Source organism: Vigna unguiculata, chromosome 7 (genome assembly GCF_004118075.2).
Source record: "Vigna unguiculata cultivar IT97K-499-35 chromosome 7, ASM411807v1, whole genome shotgun sequence".
NCBI classification, from domain to species: Eukaryota; Viridiplantae; Streptophyta; class Magnoliopsida; order Fabales; family Fabaceae; genus Vigna; species Vigna unguiculata.
The window spans coordinates 38433714-38450240 of NC_040285.1; the positions used below are offsets into that span (position 1 = coordinate 38433714).

General features: G+C 31.0%; 1 protein-coding gene across 2 annotated transcripts; it reads left to right on the top strand.

Moving 5' to 3' along the window:
* Nucleotides 1-434: 434 nt before the first annotated feature.
* Nucleotides 435-9613, top strand: LOC114191567 (glutamine--tRNA ligase). Of its 2 annotated transcripts, none has more exons than XM_028080809.1 (24): nucleotides 435-538; nucleotides 633-800; nucleotides 931-981; nucleotides 1166-1237; nucleotides 1450-1549; nucleotides 1795-1890; nucleotides 2170-2231; nucleotides 2331-2432; nucleotides 2522-2611; nucleotides 2872-3024; nucleotides 3122-3177; nucleotides 3666-3756; nucleotides 3839-3925; nucleotides 4594-4791; nucleotides 4883-4981; nucleotides 5658-5789; nucleotides 5887-6023; nucleotides 7960-8059; nucleotides 8137-8232; nucleotides 8404-8504; nucleotides 8581-8686; nucleotides 8769-8858; nucleotides 9001-9130; nucleotides 9210-9613. In XM_028080809.1, the coding sequence occupies exons 2-24, from the start codon at nucleotides 663-665 to the stop codon at nucleotides 9302-9304; spliced, it is 2382 nt and encodes a 793-aa protein (XP_027936610.1). In that variant the 5' UTR covers nucleotides 435-538; nucleotides 633-662; the 3' UTR covers nucleotides 9305-9613. The 2 variants fall into 2 exon arrangements, with proteins under 2 accessions (XP_027936610.1, XP_027936611.1); XM_028080810.1 differs by having other exon boundaries at nucleotides 437-534.
* The last annotated feature ends 6914 nt before the right edge of the window (nucleotides 9614-16527 follow it).

The window sequence follows — 16527 nt, forward strand, 5'->3', positions numbered from 1 at the left end:
AATTTTACTAATCTTAAGTACATGTTAGGTTTTTAACTTCTAATTAATTTTTCATCTTTTATATAATTTTATAACTAATTTTGTCCAATATAACCATATATATTAATATACTTTATTTACCGAGTTTCTTTATAATAAATTATTTTGTATTCGGGTGCAGCCAAGACTTGTATTTGGTTTTTCTTTTTTCGCTTCTCTGATAGATAGTCTTATTTAGGCTTTTATTTAGTCTTAAATTAAAAGTTTCACGAAGAGATATATTTGGTAACATGTAATAATAAAATATTTTCCAACATGTAATAATAAATAGTATATTTGGTCAAAATGGGCATTTAAAATATTAAATTAATTTTTATTTCGGGTCGAGTGCGTGAAGCCCAAGCTAATACGGTCAGAAACTAGACTTGAAGCCCAAGTTGAAGCGGTAAACGTCAACTTAAATCACTCTCTACCTGGATGTGGAAAATGATCGTAAAGCCCACAGTATCTTAAACCAAGAATCTTTACATCCGCAGTCTTGAAGTTAACAATAGAGCTTGTATTCTGGATTAGATAATTTCTTACACACTCTGTTATATCTTCACCACTTTGTCGTCACCACCAAAACCCTAAGGTTTCTTACACTTTCACAGGAATAAGATTTTGGCTTTTTCGGTGACAAGATGCCGGCGAAGGATGACAGTTCCGACAAGGAGAAGTGTCTCGATCTCTTTCTGAAGATCGGTTTAGACGAGCGCACAGCTCGAAACACCGTCGCCAACAACAAAGTCACGGCCAATCTCACTTCCGTCATAAACGAGGTATACATAACTATCCTTATCATAATGATTCTCAATTCAACAATTCCTTTTGCAATCAGTCTTTCTAATTTCGGGAGGCTTTCGTTTCCCTCATTCGTTATATTAGTTGCATTTGTTCTGTGTTTTTTAGGCTGGTGTTACTGATGGATGCAGTCGAACGGTTGGAAATCTTCTTTATACGGTAATATATGTTATTGCATGTTCTTGAATTTGTGTTACACTCGTAATTATAGAAGGTTTTATGTTCTTTATGCTGCTATGCTCTCTGAAATATGTGAATTTATAATAAAGAGAGATTGTACATTTTATTGTGATTTTCTTTGGAGGGCTGTTGACATGGTTGTTTCCGTTGATTTATGTGGCAGGTTGCGACGAAGTACCCTGCAAATGCCTTGCCGCATCGTCCAACATTACTACAATACATTGTTTCTTCAAAGGTGTAAATAGTAGATTTTTGGTTGCCATCTTATGTTCATCGATTGTCAATAAGAGTGAATCTAACTGTGTATTTCGTGTTGTTATCGTATTCCACCTTATTATTTCTTCTTTTAATTGGTTGGCAACTTTGTAATTAAGTTTTCTGCTCGTCATGGGTTTAGATGAAATTTTACATCTGAGATATTTCCTCTCACTAAGATTATGCTTGCAGGTCAAAACAACTGCACAGTTAGATGCAGCCTTATCATTTCTTGCTACCACGGGCTTGGAGAATCTTGATTTGAAGACATTTGAAGAAGCTTGTGGTGTTGGTACGGTAGAAAGAACTTTAGCTGTATAGTCTCGTATAAAGTTGGCCCTAGATTCTATTTGGACGAGTTTCTTAAAAAGACTTTTAAGAGAGAAAATAAGAAGAAAACAAGGAAACTGGCTTCCTCATTAGTTAAATTTAGCTTATGGACAACTTTAAAACAAAATTTTGGAGAAGTAGTATGCAAAATTCTAGAAATTAACTCATGACAAGTGTATCTCTTAAATATTTTGCATACTTGAGCAGGCATTGAGGTTTCAACAGAAGATATCAAACAAGCTGTCAGTGAAGTTGTTGAGGAGAACAAGGCTACAATTTTGGAGCTCCGCTATCGAACAAATGGTAGGTGTTCAGTCTTTGCCCATGATGGATTTAGTAATTCAATTCTCACAGATTTCATTACTTTAAAATTATAAATTTAAATGAATTGATATGATTTGACTTTCCAGTATATATACTGTAAAATCACGTTACAAATTTTAAATTGGAATTCAACTTTTAATTCTTATAGATTCATTATGTGGATGATTGGTTGATTCATTCTTATGCAACTAGTTTCCCTCTTATATTGAACTGCCGTTTTATTTAGAGCTGAGAACACTTATACTTTATCTTTTCTAGTGGGTGAGTTGCTTGGGTATGTGCGCAAGAGGCTGCCATGGGGTGACGCAAAAGTTGCCAAGGTGACAGCTATGTAACAAACCTTAATCAATGGGTAGTTGGTTTACTTATTTCAGGTTTTTTTTAACTTCTTAATTGCTTTTCTGTTCTTTATATTGCAGCAACTTGTTGATGCAAAACTATATGAACTACTGGGTGAACGAACAGCAGCAGATGATGAAAAGCCATCTAAAAAGAAGAAGGAGAAGCCTGCTAAAGTAGAGGTGCCCGTGTTTCCAGTTGTCTATTTTGGTTTTACTTTTCTTTATGGCAATACTTGTTTGTTCACAATTCAACTTACATGCTTACATAGGATAAAGCACCTGTTGCCACTCCTGAAAAGTCACCTGAAGAAGATCTTAATCCCTATTTAATATTTCCTAACCCAGAAGAAAATTTCAAGGTATTTATTTTCTTATGTAATATTAAATTGCATTTTGTTACTGTTTTGTTCATGCTGTGAACCAAATGATCGACTATTTTAGTTTGAATGGAGTCATTTCCAATGCTCTGCTTATGAGAGTTTCTCATCAAATCTTTCTCGTGGGTATATTTTTCTTGCTAGGAACACACTATGAAGTTCCCTTGGTACCCTAAGTTTGAATTTTAACTTTTTCCCTTAACTTGCATCTGCAACATGTGTTGATGATAAGTTGATTTCAGGTGCATACTGAGGTGCCTTTTAGTGATGGTAGTATTTTGAGATGTTGTAATACAAAGGCGCTTCTTGACAAACACTTGAAAGCAACGGGTGGAAAAGTTTTGACCCGCTTTCCACCTGAACCAAATGGATATTTGCATATTGGCCATGCAAAAGTATGTAATATTTTTCACATTGTAATCATTGCGCCAATTGTTTCTTTTTCCCTGTGATATATAAATATGTTTATAATAAAACTTAATTTTTGTTCAGGCTATGTTTATTGATTTTGGATTGGCAAAAGACAGGAATGGAGGTTGTTATCTGAGGTGTGTACTGTTTTCAAATTTTCCTTTATTTATTGTCTGTTCAGCTGAGTGACTCTTCTTTCATCTGAAAGAGATGGACATTGCTCTTGGGACATATATCATTTAGGGATTATCTATGGGTGTATTTTAGATCTATGGGAAAATTATATAGACTATGTTTATACATCATCAATTATATTTGAAACATAATTTCTTATGTGAATTATGTATTACAACAATATAATTGACTATATACAATTTTCTTAGCAAATCTCATCACTTATAAGTTCTTTTTTGTTTTTGATGTCTTTAATTATATGCCTCTTTTTTCACTATTTCTCTTCCTTTCCTTGCTCACATACTTTCTATAGCTGGAAACAATCTGAGTGTGTGACAATGTCAAAGATTTGTGCCTAAAAGTTTTTCATGTTTACTGCATTCCTGTTAAAAGCTCTATAGGCCTTACTTATATCTTTGTATTATGGGTTTATGGGTTTTTGCACTTCCAGATATGATGATACAAATCCTGAAGCAGAAAAGAAGGAGTATATTGATCACATTGAAGAAATTGTCCAGTGGATGGGTTGGAAACCATTCAAGGTATGTTGGTTTGTTTAGTGACGTGTATTGGCTCATGCGATCTTGGTTATATAGATGTTTAACAACTTTGTAATATTTGCAGATTACTTACACAAGTGATTACTTTCAAGAATTGTATGAATTAGCCGTGGAGCTCATAAAAAGGGGTCATGCGTATGTTGACCATCAGGTTGTTATTCAAACATCTGAGCAGCTTATTGCTTCAAATATTTAACGTTTTTGTTAAGTGTTTCATTGATTCTTCCCTTGGATTTAAAACATCTAGCATGTAACTAACTTGATTTATTTGAAGCACTAATTCTGATTCTTTTGGCAGTTTACTCTGAAAATCTCAATTGCATGGAATTATATCATCAACCCTTATGTTATAAATTTGTGTTCTCGTGCCTAAGCATGAGGAAATCTCTTTTTGATTGTTATGTGTGCTTAAACACTATTTAGCACTTATTTTATATTTTTAGAACTTTTAAAATTATTGATTGTTTATGTTTTTTCTTTTAACGTTGGAATTTCTTCTTTCATGTAATTCTTAGCTTTAATTACTTTCAATTTTTAATATCAAAATTTTCTTTTTCTAAATTGGTTAGATTTAGTGAGAGAAAAAATCCGAAGATTAAACAAATTAATTTCTTAGTATTACTCATCACTTATTTACACTTTTACTTTTATTTTATATTTTTTAAAAAAATATTTTAATTGTTGCAAATGATACTTGCTAGTTCAGGAGAAAATGTTAATGCGGAATAACTATGGTGGATGTGATAATTGCCTCATGTTGAATTTTGTATTAAGCACGACAACAAAAATTGACATTATTTAACGATGATCTGGTTGTAGACACCTGATGAGATAAAGGAATATAGGGAGAAGAAAATGAACAGTCCTTGGAGAGACAGACCAATTTCAGAGTCACTGAAGCTCTTCGAGGATATGAAAAGTGGCCTTGTAGAAGAAGGAAAAGCCACGCTTAGAATGAAACAAGACATGCAGAGTGATAATTACAATATGTATGACCTTATTGCTTACAGAATTAAGGTAAGTACTTGGCTAGATGATTTTAATTACTCAAATTTATAGGGAGATAATGATCTGATTTCTTGTGATGTGAATATTTTTGGCCTTTTAGTTTACTCCACATCCTCATGCCGGAGACAAATGGTGTATTTATCCAAGTTATGACTATGCTCACTGCATTGTTGATTCTCTAGAGAATATCACACATTCGGTAAATTGTCTTCCACTCAAATTTTCTTGCTGATTTTACAGTTCTCTTGCTAGTAACCCAGCTTCTTTTTTGCTACCCATTTCAACCTTCAAGGCTACATCCTAGATGCTTATATTCTCCTAATTTAATCTCTCTATATCTGTAGTTCCTTATGAATAGCATTCCTTTTTCATAAATATGATATTTGAATATCATAATATAATAATACTTAGGCAGCTAGATTCATAGCTTCTTCAAATCCGTTTTATGCTCTAAATTTTTGTAATATTTATGGACAGTTAGATTGTGGAGGATCATTGAGTTGGGTTATTATGTTTTAAAATGTGTGGTTCTCTGTAAAAAAGTTGTAGGTTAATCTTTCATTGATATTCTTATTTGGAAAATTTAAATTATCTGTACTACAAATAATAATGTGCTGTACAGCATGTTCTATTCACTATATCAGTTGGAGCTTTGTGGCTATAACTGTGCTAGGAACTTTTGTAACTAATGGTCAGTGCTTTAGGCTTCTGACAAATGATATTCAGATTTCGTTGTGCTGTTAATGATAATTCTGTTGTTATTATCTATCTATCTATCTATCTATCTATCTATCTATATATATATATATACATATATATATATATATATATATATATATATATATATATTTCTAATTAACAAATATCTCATGCAGTTGTGTACACTTGAATTTGAGACACGTAGAGCATCATATTATTGGTTGTTGCACGCGTTAGGCATTTACCAGCCTTATGTATGGGAATATTCAAGGTTGAATGTCTCTAACACAGTTATGTCAAAGCGTAAGGTGAAGCAATAATTTTGCACGTTGCAATAATTTGTCGAATTTAGTTATTATGTTTATAATTTGCTATCCTCTAATTACATATTGTTCTTTGGTGAAGCTGAATCGTCTAGTTACAGAGAAGTGGGTTGATGGGTGGGATGATCCTCGTTTGATGACACTAGCTGGTCTGCGGCGTAGAGGCATGACGCCCACTGCAATCAATGCTTTTGTGCGAGGAATTGGAATAACTAGAAGGTATGTTATCAATTTCCAACTACAGTTGGTTGCATACGAATGGTATTTCTAAGTTATTGCTGTGTATGAGTACTTGAAACACTTCACTTCAGCTCATGTTTTATACTGAATATTGTCCTGAATTTCATTTTAGCTTTTACCATTTCCTATATATCTTGATGTCGGAAGTTGCTTGGGTAATGCTTTATTATATTGATCATATTAATTGGTATTTATGTCTCTTTCCATCTCTTATTTTTCGATGCAACTGATGAATTGACAATGGTAACAAAACATTTTTGTGAGGCTGTGTAGTTATATATAAAGGAATACATTCATTAGATTTGTTAATTAATGAGTGTGTATTAATTTTGGACGTCATGTTACAGTTTATCATCCCAAAAATGTCTATTTGTCATCTTCATCTCTTTCTGTGTGAGAGAGAAAAGGCATAACAAATGACTTGATCCATCTGGTGTTGTTAATGAAAACAACTACAAATCTTTAGTATATTGTTACCACTAATGGCATTTTAATATGGATTTGGCGGGTATTGGTTTGACTATATCCTTTCCAGTCCCCAAAGTAAAAATTTACACATCTCCTCGTCTCCATCCCCCATTGGATATAAAATTTATGTCACATTCCTGTCGACGTCGAGTAGAGAGTATAGTATATACACATTCGTACTGTTGCAAATATTAGTTAAATAACTTTCTTACAAAAATAAAAGTAAAAACAAATGAAACAAGATATCAGGGATTGAATGTTAAGAGACCACACATTTTCTTTTCTTCAATTTTGAAAGATCAAGGAAGAAATTATAATTGCATAAATCTTAAATAGAGTACAAATAAAAATTGCATAAATGTCAAGTAATTATTAAAAACAGTAAACAATTATACATAATTGAAATTCCATGACAACTCTAATTGAAATTCCATGACAACTGCAACATGAATTATTTTTTGGAAATGTTGAGAGGAAAAGTGCTTCGGGATTTGAGTGAATTTGGTGAATGTTGAATGATTTATAATCCCCAGTTAGTTATTCTGTTATTCTCAGATTTTAACTAACATATAATCCTTAAAGCTTATATTTTTCTCAACCGATTTTAACTTTAAAATATATCGGTTGAGGAAAAATTGTTTGAGCAAACTATAAACTTCAAAATATTTCCATGATTTTTGTCTAAGAGTATTGATAGTTTTATTGGATCCCTTTGGTAGGCTATATAACCGGCATGTTAGATAAGTTACATTCCCTTTTAATAGAAGATCGGATTAACTATTAACTACCGATACACAATTTGGTTATGGGATGACTTCACTGCTCTAGTGAAGCTTCCGGGTTTAAAAAGCAAGTTGTGAGGTGAGCACTAAATCTTCATTGAACCGTCCCATGTGAGGCTAGGCTATGGTTTATGATCAGACTCTATCTGATTTGTCTAATTATAATGGTACAGCAACAATGAAATATTTGAAGATTAAAGAAAGTAGCTCATTCACTCAAACTCTAATCTTGTGTCACTTATATTGTAAAACCTAGCTATATTATAGGCTTTACTGTGTGTATCTGACTGCAGGTTTTTTGGGTCAGGTCAGCATGTGTCAGGCTGAATCCAAAATTAAAATTTCAGCTAGCAGCCACTTTATTTATACGACAAAAAAATACTGATCTCCTTACCTTAGCAAACAGAAACATAAGTCTTCGAAGAACTAGTTGTCTCGACGATGCCTTATCCAAAAAGTTGATTCACTATTTTGTTCTTTGCATGGGTTGTTCTATTATTTATTCGGATTTTTAATGTGTGCTTTAGGAAATGCACATTTGAAGCTTTAATTAATTGACTATAGCTTTCAAGAACAAGAACCTGCACACTGTTTTTTCATTTAGAAAAACTGGTATATGAGGGTGGAAGTGGATCGTTACAATTATTTTCTTTTTATTGCTGTAGTGATGGCACTTTGATTTCCGTTGAACGCCTTGAATACCATGTTAGGGAAGAATTAAACAGAACAGCTCCTCGTGCAATGGTTGTCCTTCATCCCCTCAAGGTATAATTGTGTTCTTTCTACGCCAGTATACTCTTCTGATCTAATTAGCTCAAGACTAATTGATTTAATCTTGTAAGGTTGTTATTACTAATCTTGAAGCCAACTCAGCTATTGAGGTTGATGCAAAGAAATGGCCAGATGCAAAAGCTGATGATGCTTCTGCTTTCTACAAGGTAAAAACTTAGCCTGTGAAAACGGATATCTGTGAGCAATGCTCTGGTTTTAGGATGATTCAATATGTTAACTTTTTTGTTAAGCTTTATCATAATATTACCAGTTCATATGGTGTTGTTAGGTTTATGGTTAAGTTTCTGATTTTTTTTTTTTCATGCCGATGTTCTTAGATTCCATTTTCCAATGTTGTATATATTGAACGTTCGGACTTCCGGATGAAAGATTCGAAAGATTATTATGGTCTAGCTCCTGGGAAATCTGCGATACTCAGGTTAGTTGAGGGTATAAATTGTCATTGTGATGAGAATTTTAAGTCCAATGTTCAAAATTTTCATTGTTGGGTGTAGATATGCATTTCCTATAAAGTGCACTGAAGTGATTCTAGCTGACGACAATGAGACTATTCTTGAAATTCGAGCCGAGTATGACCCTTCAAAGAAGACCAAGCCTAAGGTTTACAAACTTTGCTAATTCCGTTGATTATAAATAATTGGCAAGATCTGATTGGTGATCTGTGCAATCTTTTTGTTTCTAGGGGGTTCTCCATTGGGTTTCTCAACCTTCTCCTGGAGTTGATCCACTAAAGGTGGAAATCAGGTTGTTTGAGAGGCTATTCCTATCAGAGGTTTGTTATCCTTTACGTCTACGTGGTATTATATATATATATGTGTGTGTGTGTGTGTGTGTGTGTGTATGTATATGTATGTATGTATTCTTGTTTGCTAATAATATTTCCCTCTCTGTTTTTGTTTGAATCACTGGAATAGAATCCCGCTGAACTTGACAATTGGCTTGGCGATTTAAATCCTAATTCCAAAGTGATAATTCCGGGTGCTTACGGAGTGTCCTCCCTGCGGAATGCGAAAGTTGGGGACAATTTCCAATTTGAACGATTAGGTACTTTACGTTGACTGTTACTTGTTTCTTCGTTCATCTTTGTTTACTTAATATCTAATCGTTATATCTGCTCTTCCAGGCTACTTCGTAGTTGACCAGGACTCAACCCCAGAAAAACTTGTTTTTAATAGGACTGTCACTTTAAAGGACAGCTATAGCAAAGGTGGAAAATAGGGTTCCTCAATATTGATTAGAAGTAGCAAAGTGGCACATTCAGGTCAGCGGTTCATACATGTTTAAAATAGATACTTGTAACGCATAGAATTTTTTTTTTGGGTTGGGGGTTTAACATTTACTGGCCACTTAGCCATGTACATTTTCTTAAGGGATCATTCGTTAGTTCCTCTGTTTACTTTTTGGTTGGTTGGTTTTGTAGTTTGGATATTTTATTTGCTTACTCTCGGTGAATTAGTGCCAACGTTGCTGTTGTTTTCCTATTAATTTTGAGTGTAAAATTAGTATTAAGAAATCATTTCCCTTTCATAAAAATAATTACATCTAAGTCAGATTAAGTCTAGTTTTTGCACAGTATGCATGTGACATGTGTCGGGGCTATGTTTCTGATTGACAGTAAAGAGTATTCAAGTTGAATTAAATAGTTTAAGTTAACTCTAACAGTTCTTTTATACATAGCCTTTTTTAGATTGAAGTCATCTATTAAGCATTCTTCCAATCTTGATGTCGGTCATGAAAATAGTTTTAATTTTGATAGACTATTTAAAACGCCTTGAATTTGGCAGAAAGATACATGCAAAAATGATTTTTACTCATTACTTCATGAGAAGTACCTAAAAAGTTCGAAGGGAGATTGATACTCCACCTAAGTGAATCTACGGGTTACCATGCATACTCCCCATCTATGATAATAGATAAATGGTTAACTAAATATTTAATGCAGATGAATTTTATTTTCTTAATTTCCTTCAAATAATGTATAAACTAAATATGCGCATCATGTTAACCTAAATATAACGTTTTAATTATGTTAATTTCTGATATTATGAATTTCATTCAAGATGCAAACCTTTATTCTCATCTTCCATATAAAAGCAATCTGGCTCTTTCTGTTAATATGCTTAATTATTTGTGTTAATGTAAATTTATTGATTCCATTAATTTAAAAGTACTAATTTGGTTTCGAACTTTTAGTGCTTTAATAAACTTTTGGACGTAGCTTTCAATGTTTCCATTTTAAAAGCTCAAGAATTCTTCCTCCACCACTGCAAGTAATGTTTAAACTTAGAAAATGGAAGTTTTGGGAAAAATTGTTTGATAATTCTTCCGATAGTTAACAGGTACACAATTGGATTATCAGGAGTCAATTTTATACAAAAAAATATTTTATAGGTTTGGTTTTAAAAGTTGTTCAGTTTTTATAATCAGTTAGAAAACTAGTTTGATTTATAACTTGTTCTTAAAAACTAATTTGATTTTAGAACAATTCTTTGAAATAATTTATACCTTTAGACTAAGAATAGAATTATTTAAAACAGTTGTAGTAAAAAAAATAATAATAATAATAACGAATTTTTCGCATCCCTATAAATAGCTCTAATATTATTTCACTTAGTGGAAGGATCATTGTAAACATCAAATTTTATTAAAATGGTGTTTCCCCTGGTTGCATGCATACACACGGGGTGTTCATGAGAGCAATTGATTTGAAAATAAACTAATTAAAAGATAATAAAATCAAATTTCTGTCATATCATTGTGTAGTTTCGTCTTAGAAGAGTCCTCATTACATGTGTATGTTTCTTTTTACAGCAACAGAAAAAAATTATGAGTATGTATTTCTAACATGAAGATACTGATGCATACTGTAACACAATTTTCTATCATAACTTTTTAATGGTCACTAGCAATACAAAGCAAGGAATCCTAACAAGATGGGACAAAACATGCCCTTTATCGTTATTTAATAATGCTATCCCTCAAATTAGAAAGAAATAGATAGTAAAAGATGGGACAATTTTCACTTTGTCTTTTAACACTTATTAACTTTCTTTTAAAGACATAATAGCACATTGTTTTTATTAATTTTCAATTATCTATTGTTTGGTCCCACGCATCACACACATACACGAGTTATGGACCCATTTTTTTTTTAAATAAAACTATTATTGTCATGACTTAAAATTTGAATCTACATTAGAGGTAAGTCCCTCTGTAATTAAACAATATGCGAAATGTGGTGCTGACTACTTAGATGCTTTGCGTATGATCAGACATTGCAAGAAAGGCGACTACCCAAAGTGTTGCAGCACACAAAAATTACATGCACACCAACCATATATAAATAAATTGTTTCATAGATTTCTGGTTATTGTGATGGCTACGCATTTGATACAGACTACGTAAGAGATTTCATTAAAACGCCTAATAAGAGTTATGAAACATTGGTAAGTTGACTCTAGTGACTCAACTTAAATCATACACCACATTATCAATGGTAAATGTTGATACAAGGATAAAATGTTACGGAAGACAACATTTTCATTGGAATAAATATTTTGTTTTAAAAAATGAAAAATTTATTTTTTATTGTTTTATTATAGACTTGTATGTTTGAAGAATTTATTTTACAACTATAGTTGCAAGCAATTAACATTCTTCACTCTATCGCAATAGTCTTAAAATAATATAAAGATTTTACTCAAAACTATCTTAAAATATTCTTTTTTTAAAACGAATATTTCGATAAACATTCTTAATTGGTAGTCCTTGAAATAAAGTAAAATGAAAATTGATTTTATTTTGTTGGATTTTGCTAGATTTTTTGTGTTATTTCTTTATATTCTTAAAATATATTGATTTTGACATTTTAAAACATATTAATTATTTTGTAATATATCAAAAGCATTATATTTTGAAAAGACAATAGAAAGATAATGCCAAATATCCAATAGAAAATCTAGATTGATGAAAATACAAGATTTGCAAAAGTACCGAATAATATAGCTAGTGTATAAGAAATTTCTAAATTATAAATTATTTTATTAACTAAAATTGGGATCGTAACCTTCTTTATTTTAATTGTTTAAAATAAACATAATGAAACTCATCAATGCAATTAAATGAAGAAGCTTGTTAAATTATAAATCTATAGTGAGTTAATGGGATTTGTTTTTGTAAAACGAAACTTGCAATTATACATCCTGATATTATCATTAAAGATATTTTTTTTATGTCTTCACTGTTTTTTATATATGTTTTTTGCTGAAACTTTATATTAGCTTAAGAATTTATTTTAGTTGTTAAGATATATTGGAAGAATATTTGCCATAGAAGGGAAATGATAATACTGTTACGTTGTATTCCATTATTCCAAAATCTCATTGCCACCAAAATCAATCAGGCAACCGAAAGTTATTCTCCTACTACACTATCAGTAGGGGCATCTTTAATAGTATATATACCATCACCTTTAGAATCTAATGTATTGCATTATGTTTCTACTCACAAAATTCAATTTTGATGATATGCATATCAGTACTTCCCTCGACCATGATTTCCCATCACGAATTAAAAACCTTACACTTTAAATCTGCTTAATGCATATTCTTTATACACTACTACTAATTCATAGAACAATGTTATGCTAATTGTTATCTACTATCTTCACATTTCAACTGTCTCTCAAATAGGTGCAACGTTACAAGCTCAGCATCTATCTCTTTTGAAATTCAATACACTAATACTCGTACTTGTTATGTATGAAACTACAAAATCCAAGCCACTTGCTTACACTTCACATATATTCCAGAGATTGATTTCAATATTTAGGGTTTAGGATCAGAATCCTTATCTTCTTTATCACCTCCAGAGAGTCTCGAGCATAAAGGTTCAGCTACACCAGCTTCCATACTAAAAACGGATGCAGGAATGTTATTAGCATTGCAATTTTCTTCATTCACGGATGAAAAGTTATATTCTTTTCATCTCAGTGTCATTCCCTTCTGTGGGACTCATCCACATACCCCAAATGCTGGAAATGTTCATTACTCTACAATTCTCAATCTTTTACTTTCAGTAAGCACAATTATTGTTTGTTTTGCTAGGAATGCAGCTCAGAATGAAACTGTGAGGAACAGAACAGTAACAGAGTGTTGGAAAATAAAGAGCATTATGAATTACATATGTGGGGTTGGTTAGTGAGTTTTGTACTTATTGGCTGCGATAAGCAATGAAAACAAAGAAAATCACTCTTGTCTTTGTGAGGGAAAGTAAAAGGGTTTGAGTCTCATTCTCCCAATTATGGAGTTTGGTCTAGTCACGCTTACATTTGATGGTGAGAGGTTGATTTGACTGAAAGTAAGGGAGAATGAGTATTATTTATCTATATCCATCTACCAATCTAATCTCTGCCTTTCAAAGGTTCCAATTCTCATGAATAATTAGCACCAACATCACAGCACATGCCTTGGTGCCACCTTTTCTTTCCTCTGCAAAACACTTCATTTCTTAAATTCTTATCTCACTCATCCATCTTCCTACGCCACCTTATCCACCTCACTCACACATACTATCGCATATGCTGCAACCATTCACTCCCATCACACTATTTATCAATCCAAAACAAAACTATCATACTCTCTATACTATATAACATTTAATGGTACTAATATGTTGCGACTTACGATAAAAATCGTCATTCTTAGTACATGTTAAGAAGCAAATTTTAAGTCTAACTCAATCCTACAATATCAGTTTATAAGGCGAGGTTTACGCTTACTCATATATTATGAAATCAACTTATCTTTAGTCGATGTAAAATCTCTAACAGACCCTTTTACGTTGAAATATATACATCTAAAACATAGACTAGACATTAATAAGTAATTGATTTGATAACGTATATAATTTAACAAACAACAAATATCAAACATGAACATGCTAAGAAGTGGATTAAAAGTCCAACTCAATTTTACAAAACTAGTTTGTAAAATGAGATGAGATTTATATCTATTTATATATTATAAAATCATCTTATCTCTCGTCAATACAGAATCTACAACGGTATAAAACAAAATTAACACGGTTAGAAAGAACCGTGCACAAGCAAGGGGGACACTTGGCAACTTTATTACAAGAGACTACAAGTTGAAATTTTGAATGGGAGTGCAATTTTGGTTTGAAGAAAAAATTGTGTATTAAATATTGAGATTGGATGGAATTAGTTAAAAGGTGGGTTGATTGTTGCATGAATAAAATGTGAGAGGGTTGTTTGTTTTGGCACTTGTTTTTGACCGTGGCGTTTGTTTTGAGAAGAAGACTTTGAAAAGTGCACAGTGAAGATGAACAATGATTTGAGGGATGTTTCTTTTCCTGATTCGAAGAACAGAGAGAAAGAGAATTGAAGGTAGCAGACAGGAACTTTAAAAGCAGTCTTTTTCTGTGGTTGAACGTAGAAACCGTGTAGTCACGCCCTCTCTCTCTGGCTCCATTATAATCTTGTTTAATTGCCAAAGTGTAGTTTCTTCATGTCCGTTGCTTTCAGTTTCAAATCATACGAAAGAAACACCCTTGTTATTATTATTAATGTGTCACAATCACACATCATGCGCATGAACTAAGTTTTTTTTTTTTTTTCTAAGACCTAAAAGGAGATTCATGGGTGTAATGCAATAGATTTCTTGTGTTTAGTTGTGAATCGGTGGCACCCCAGCCGCTAATTTAGCAAAGGATAAGGTTTTGGTTGAAATTACTGTTTGAAGGTCGTAGGTAGAATTGAATCAGACTAAGCTTTGGTCAGTCAAACTCAATAACATTTCTAAATCTTTGTTTAATAATATTACTAACAAATAACAAATTATTGCACGTGCCTTTCAATACAGTGATAGAAAAACACAACACAACCCTCTCAATCTCAATCATTACTGCGCGCTTCCTGTTCTACTGTTACCAACTAATTCTTTGACCATATTACTCCTTCACTTTCTTTTTTCTTGTATTCTCATTTACCAACAATTTTTTAAATGGTTCAGGCCTTATTTAAAACATCATTAATATTAAAAAAATTTGTTGTTAAGACTCTTTATAGTTGAATATCTATTAATTATTGATATTTTTTATTTTTTTATAGGATAAATACTTTATTTGGTACGACAAACATTCACATGTTTTTGTTTTTAATAAAATTAAAAAAAAAAGAATTGTTTCAATACAAAACTTTTTAATTTTATTAAATTTGGTTTGAACTAGGTTAACGTGATTAAGATAATTGAGTATATATTTGACTTTTATTAATTATTACATGTATTTATTAAGAGAAAATTAACATCAATTTATACTATAATATGAAAGAAACTATTAAAGATTTTAAATTTAGAAAACAAAAATTAAGGGTGAGAGACTCGCTTAAGAATCGTGATAATTTTTCTTCTAAAAAATCAAATATGTACTCGATTACTCTAATCACTAAGGGAACTTAAAACTAATGAAATTAGAATCTCAATACTAATATATTTTTTTCTGTTGGGAATAATCCAAATGTGTATATTTATTATGTTATAATGTCTATTTTTTTTATATGTACTTAGAAAGTCTTTTTGAATTTATCTATACTAGTAGAAATATATAATTTATACTTATATATTAAAAGAATTTTATTTTTAGTGTTCATGTTTGTTTTTCAATTTTATTCTTTAAATATTTTTTAAAATAAAATAATTATTTTATTAATTTTTATGCTTTAAGTAATTATTATTTTTTTAAGATTTAATATTTTTTTGATTTGATTTTTTTTTAAATTTAATTTTTTAATAATTAAACTACCTACAAAATAAATAAAAATTTATTTATAATAAAATTATAAAAATTCTTTATATTTAATTTTATAATTATAATGATAATATATTTTTTTATTTTTTATTATTATAAAAAATAAACATATATACGCATAGTACATGAATTTTCATTAATATTATATAAGAGCACATGTATTTTCACCAATATTATATAAGATGTATTCACACAAATATCAATATGTAATATATATTATAGATCATTGGAGTATTAAGTTTTGAAAAGATTATACACACAATATCAAAACATTAAGAATTTTTTTAGTTCTACTTGGATATATCACTAGTATCTATATTATCATCTTCTCTCATGTCCAATAATATCATGATAGATCACACATATACAACTTATACACAGTCAATGATGAAATAATTTAAGAGAATAGTCATAGAACAAAATATACATAACAGATAAATGTATCATTCTCATAGCATTTTCAACACAACTAACATAACAACAATTACAGTTGAATCACTTTCAACTAAGTAAATCATCAATTGCATCTTAATAAAATAGTGTAATTTGTTACTTTTAATGCCTTCTAAAATACTCATATTCAAAATGTCTAAACAAAACTCAATGTATCAATT

Bases quoted from the DNA above. Each gene is read 5' to 3' on its own strand.
- LOC114191567 (XM_028080809.1), top strand. From the start codon at position 663: ATGCCGGCGAAGGATGACAGTTCCGACAAGGAGAAGTGTCTCGATCTC. The intron at 982-1,165 runs GTAATATATGTT...TTTATGTGGCAG, and splicing joins TTGGAAATCTTCTTTATACG to GTTGCGACGAAGTACCCTGC. The intron at 8,060-8,136 runs GTATAATTGTGT...TAATCTTGTAAG, and splicing joins TTGTCCTTCATCCCCTCAAG to GTTGTTATTACTAATCTTGA.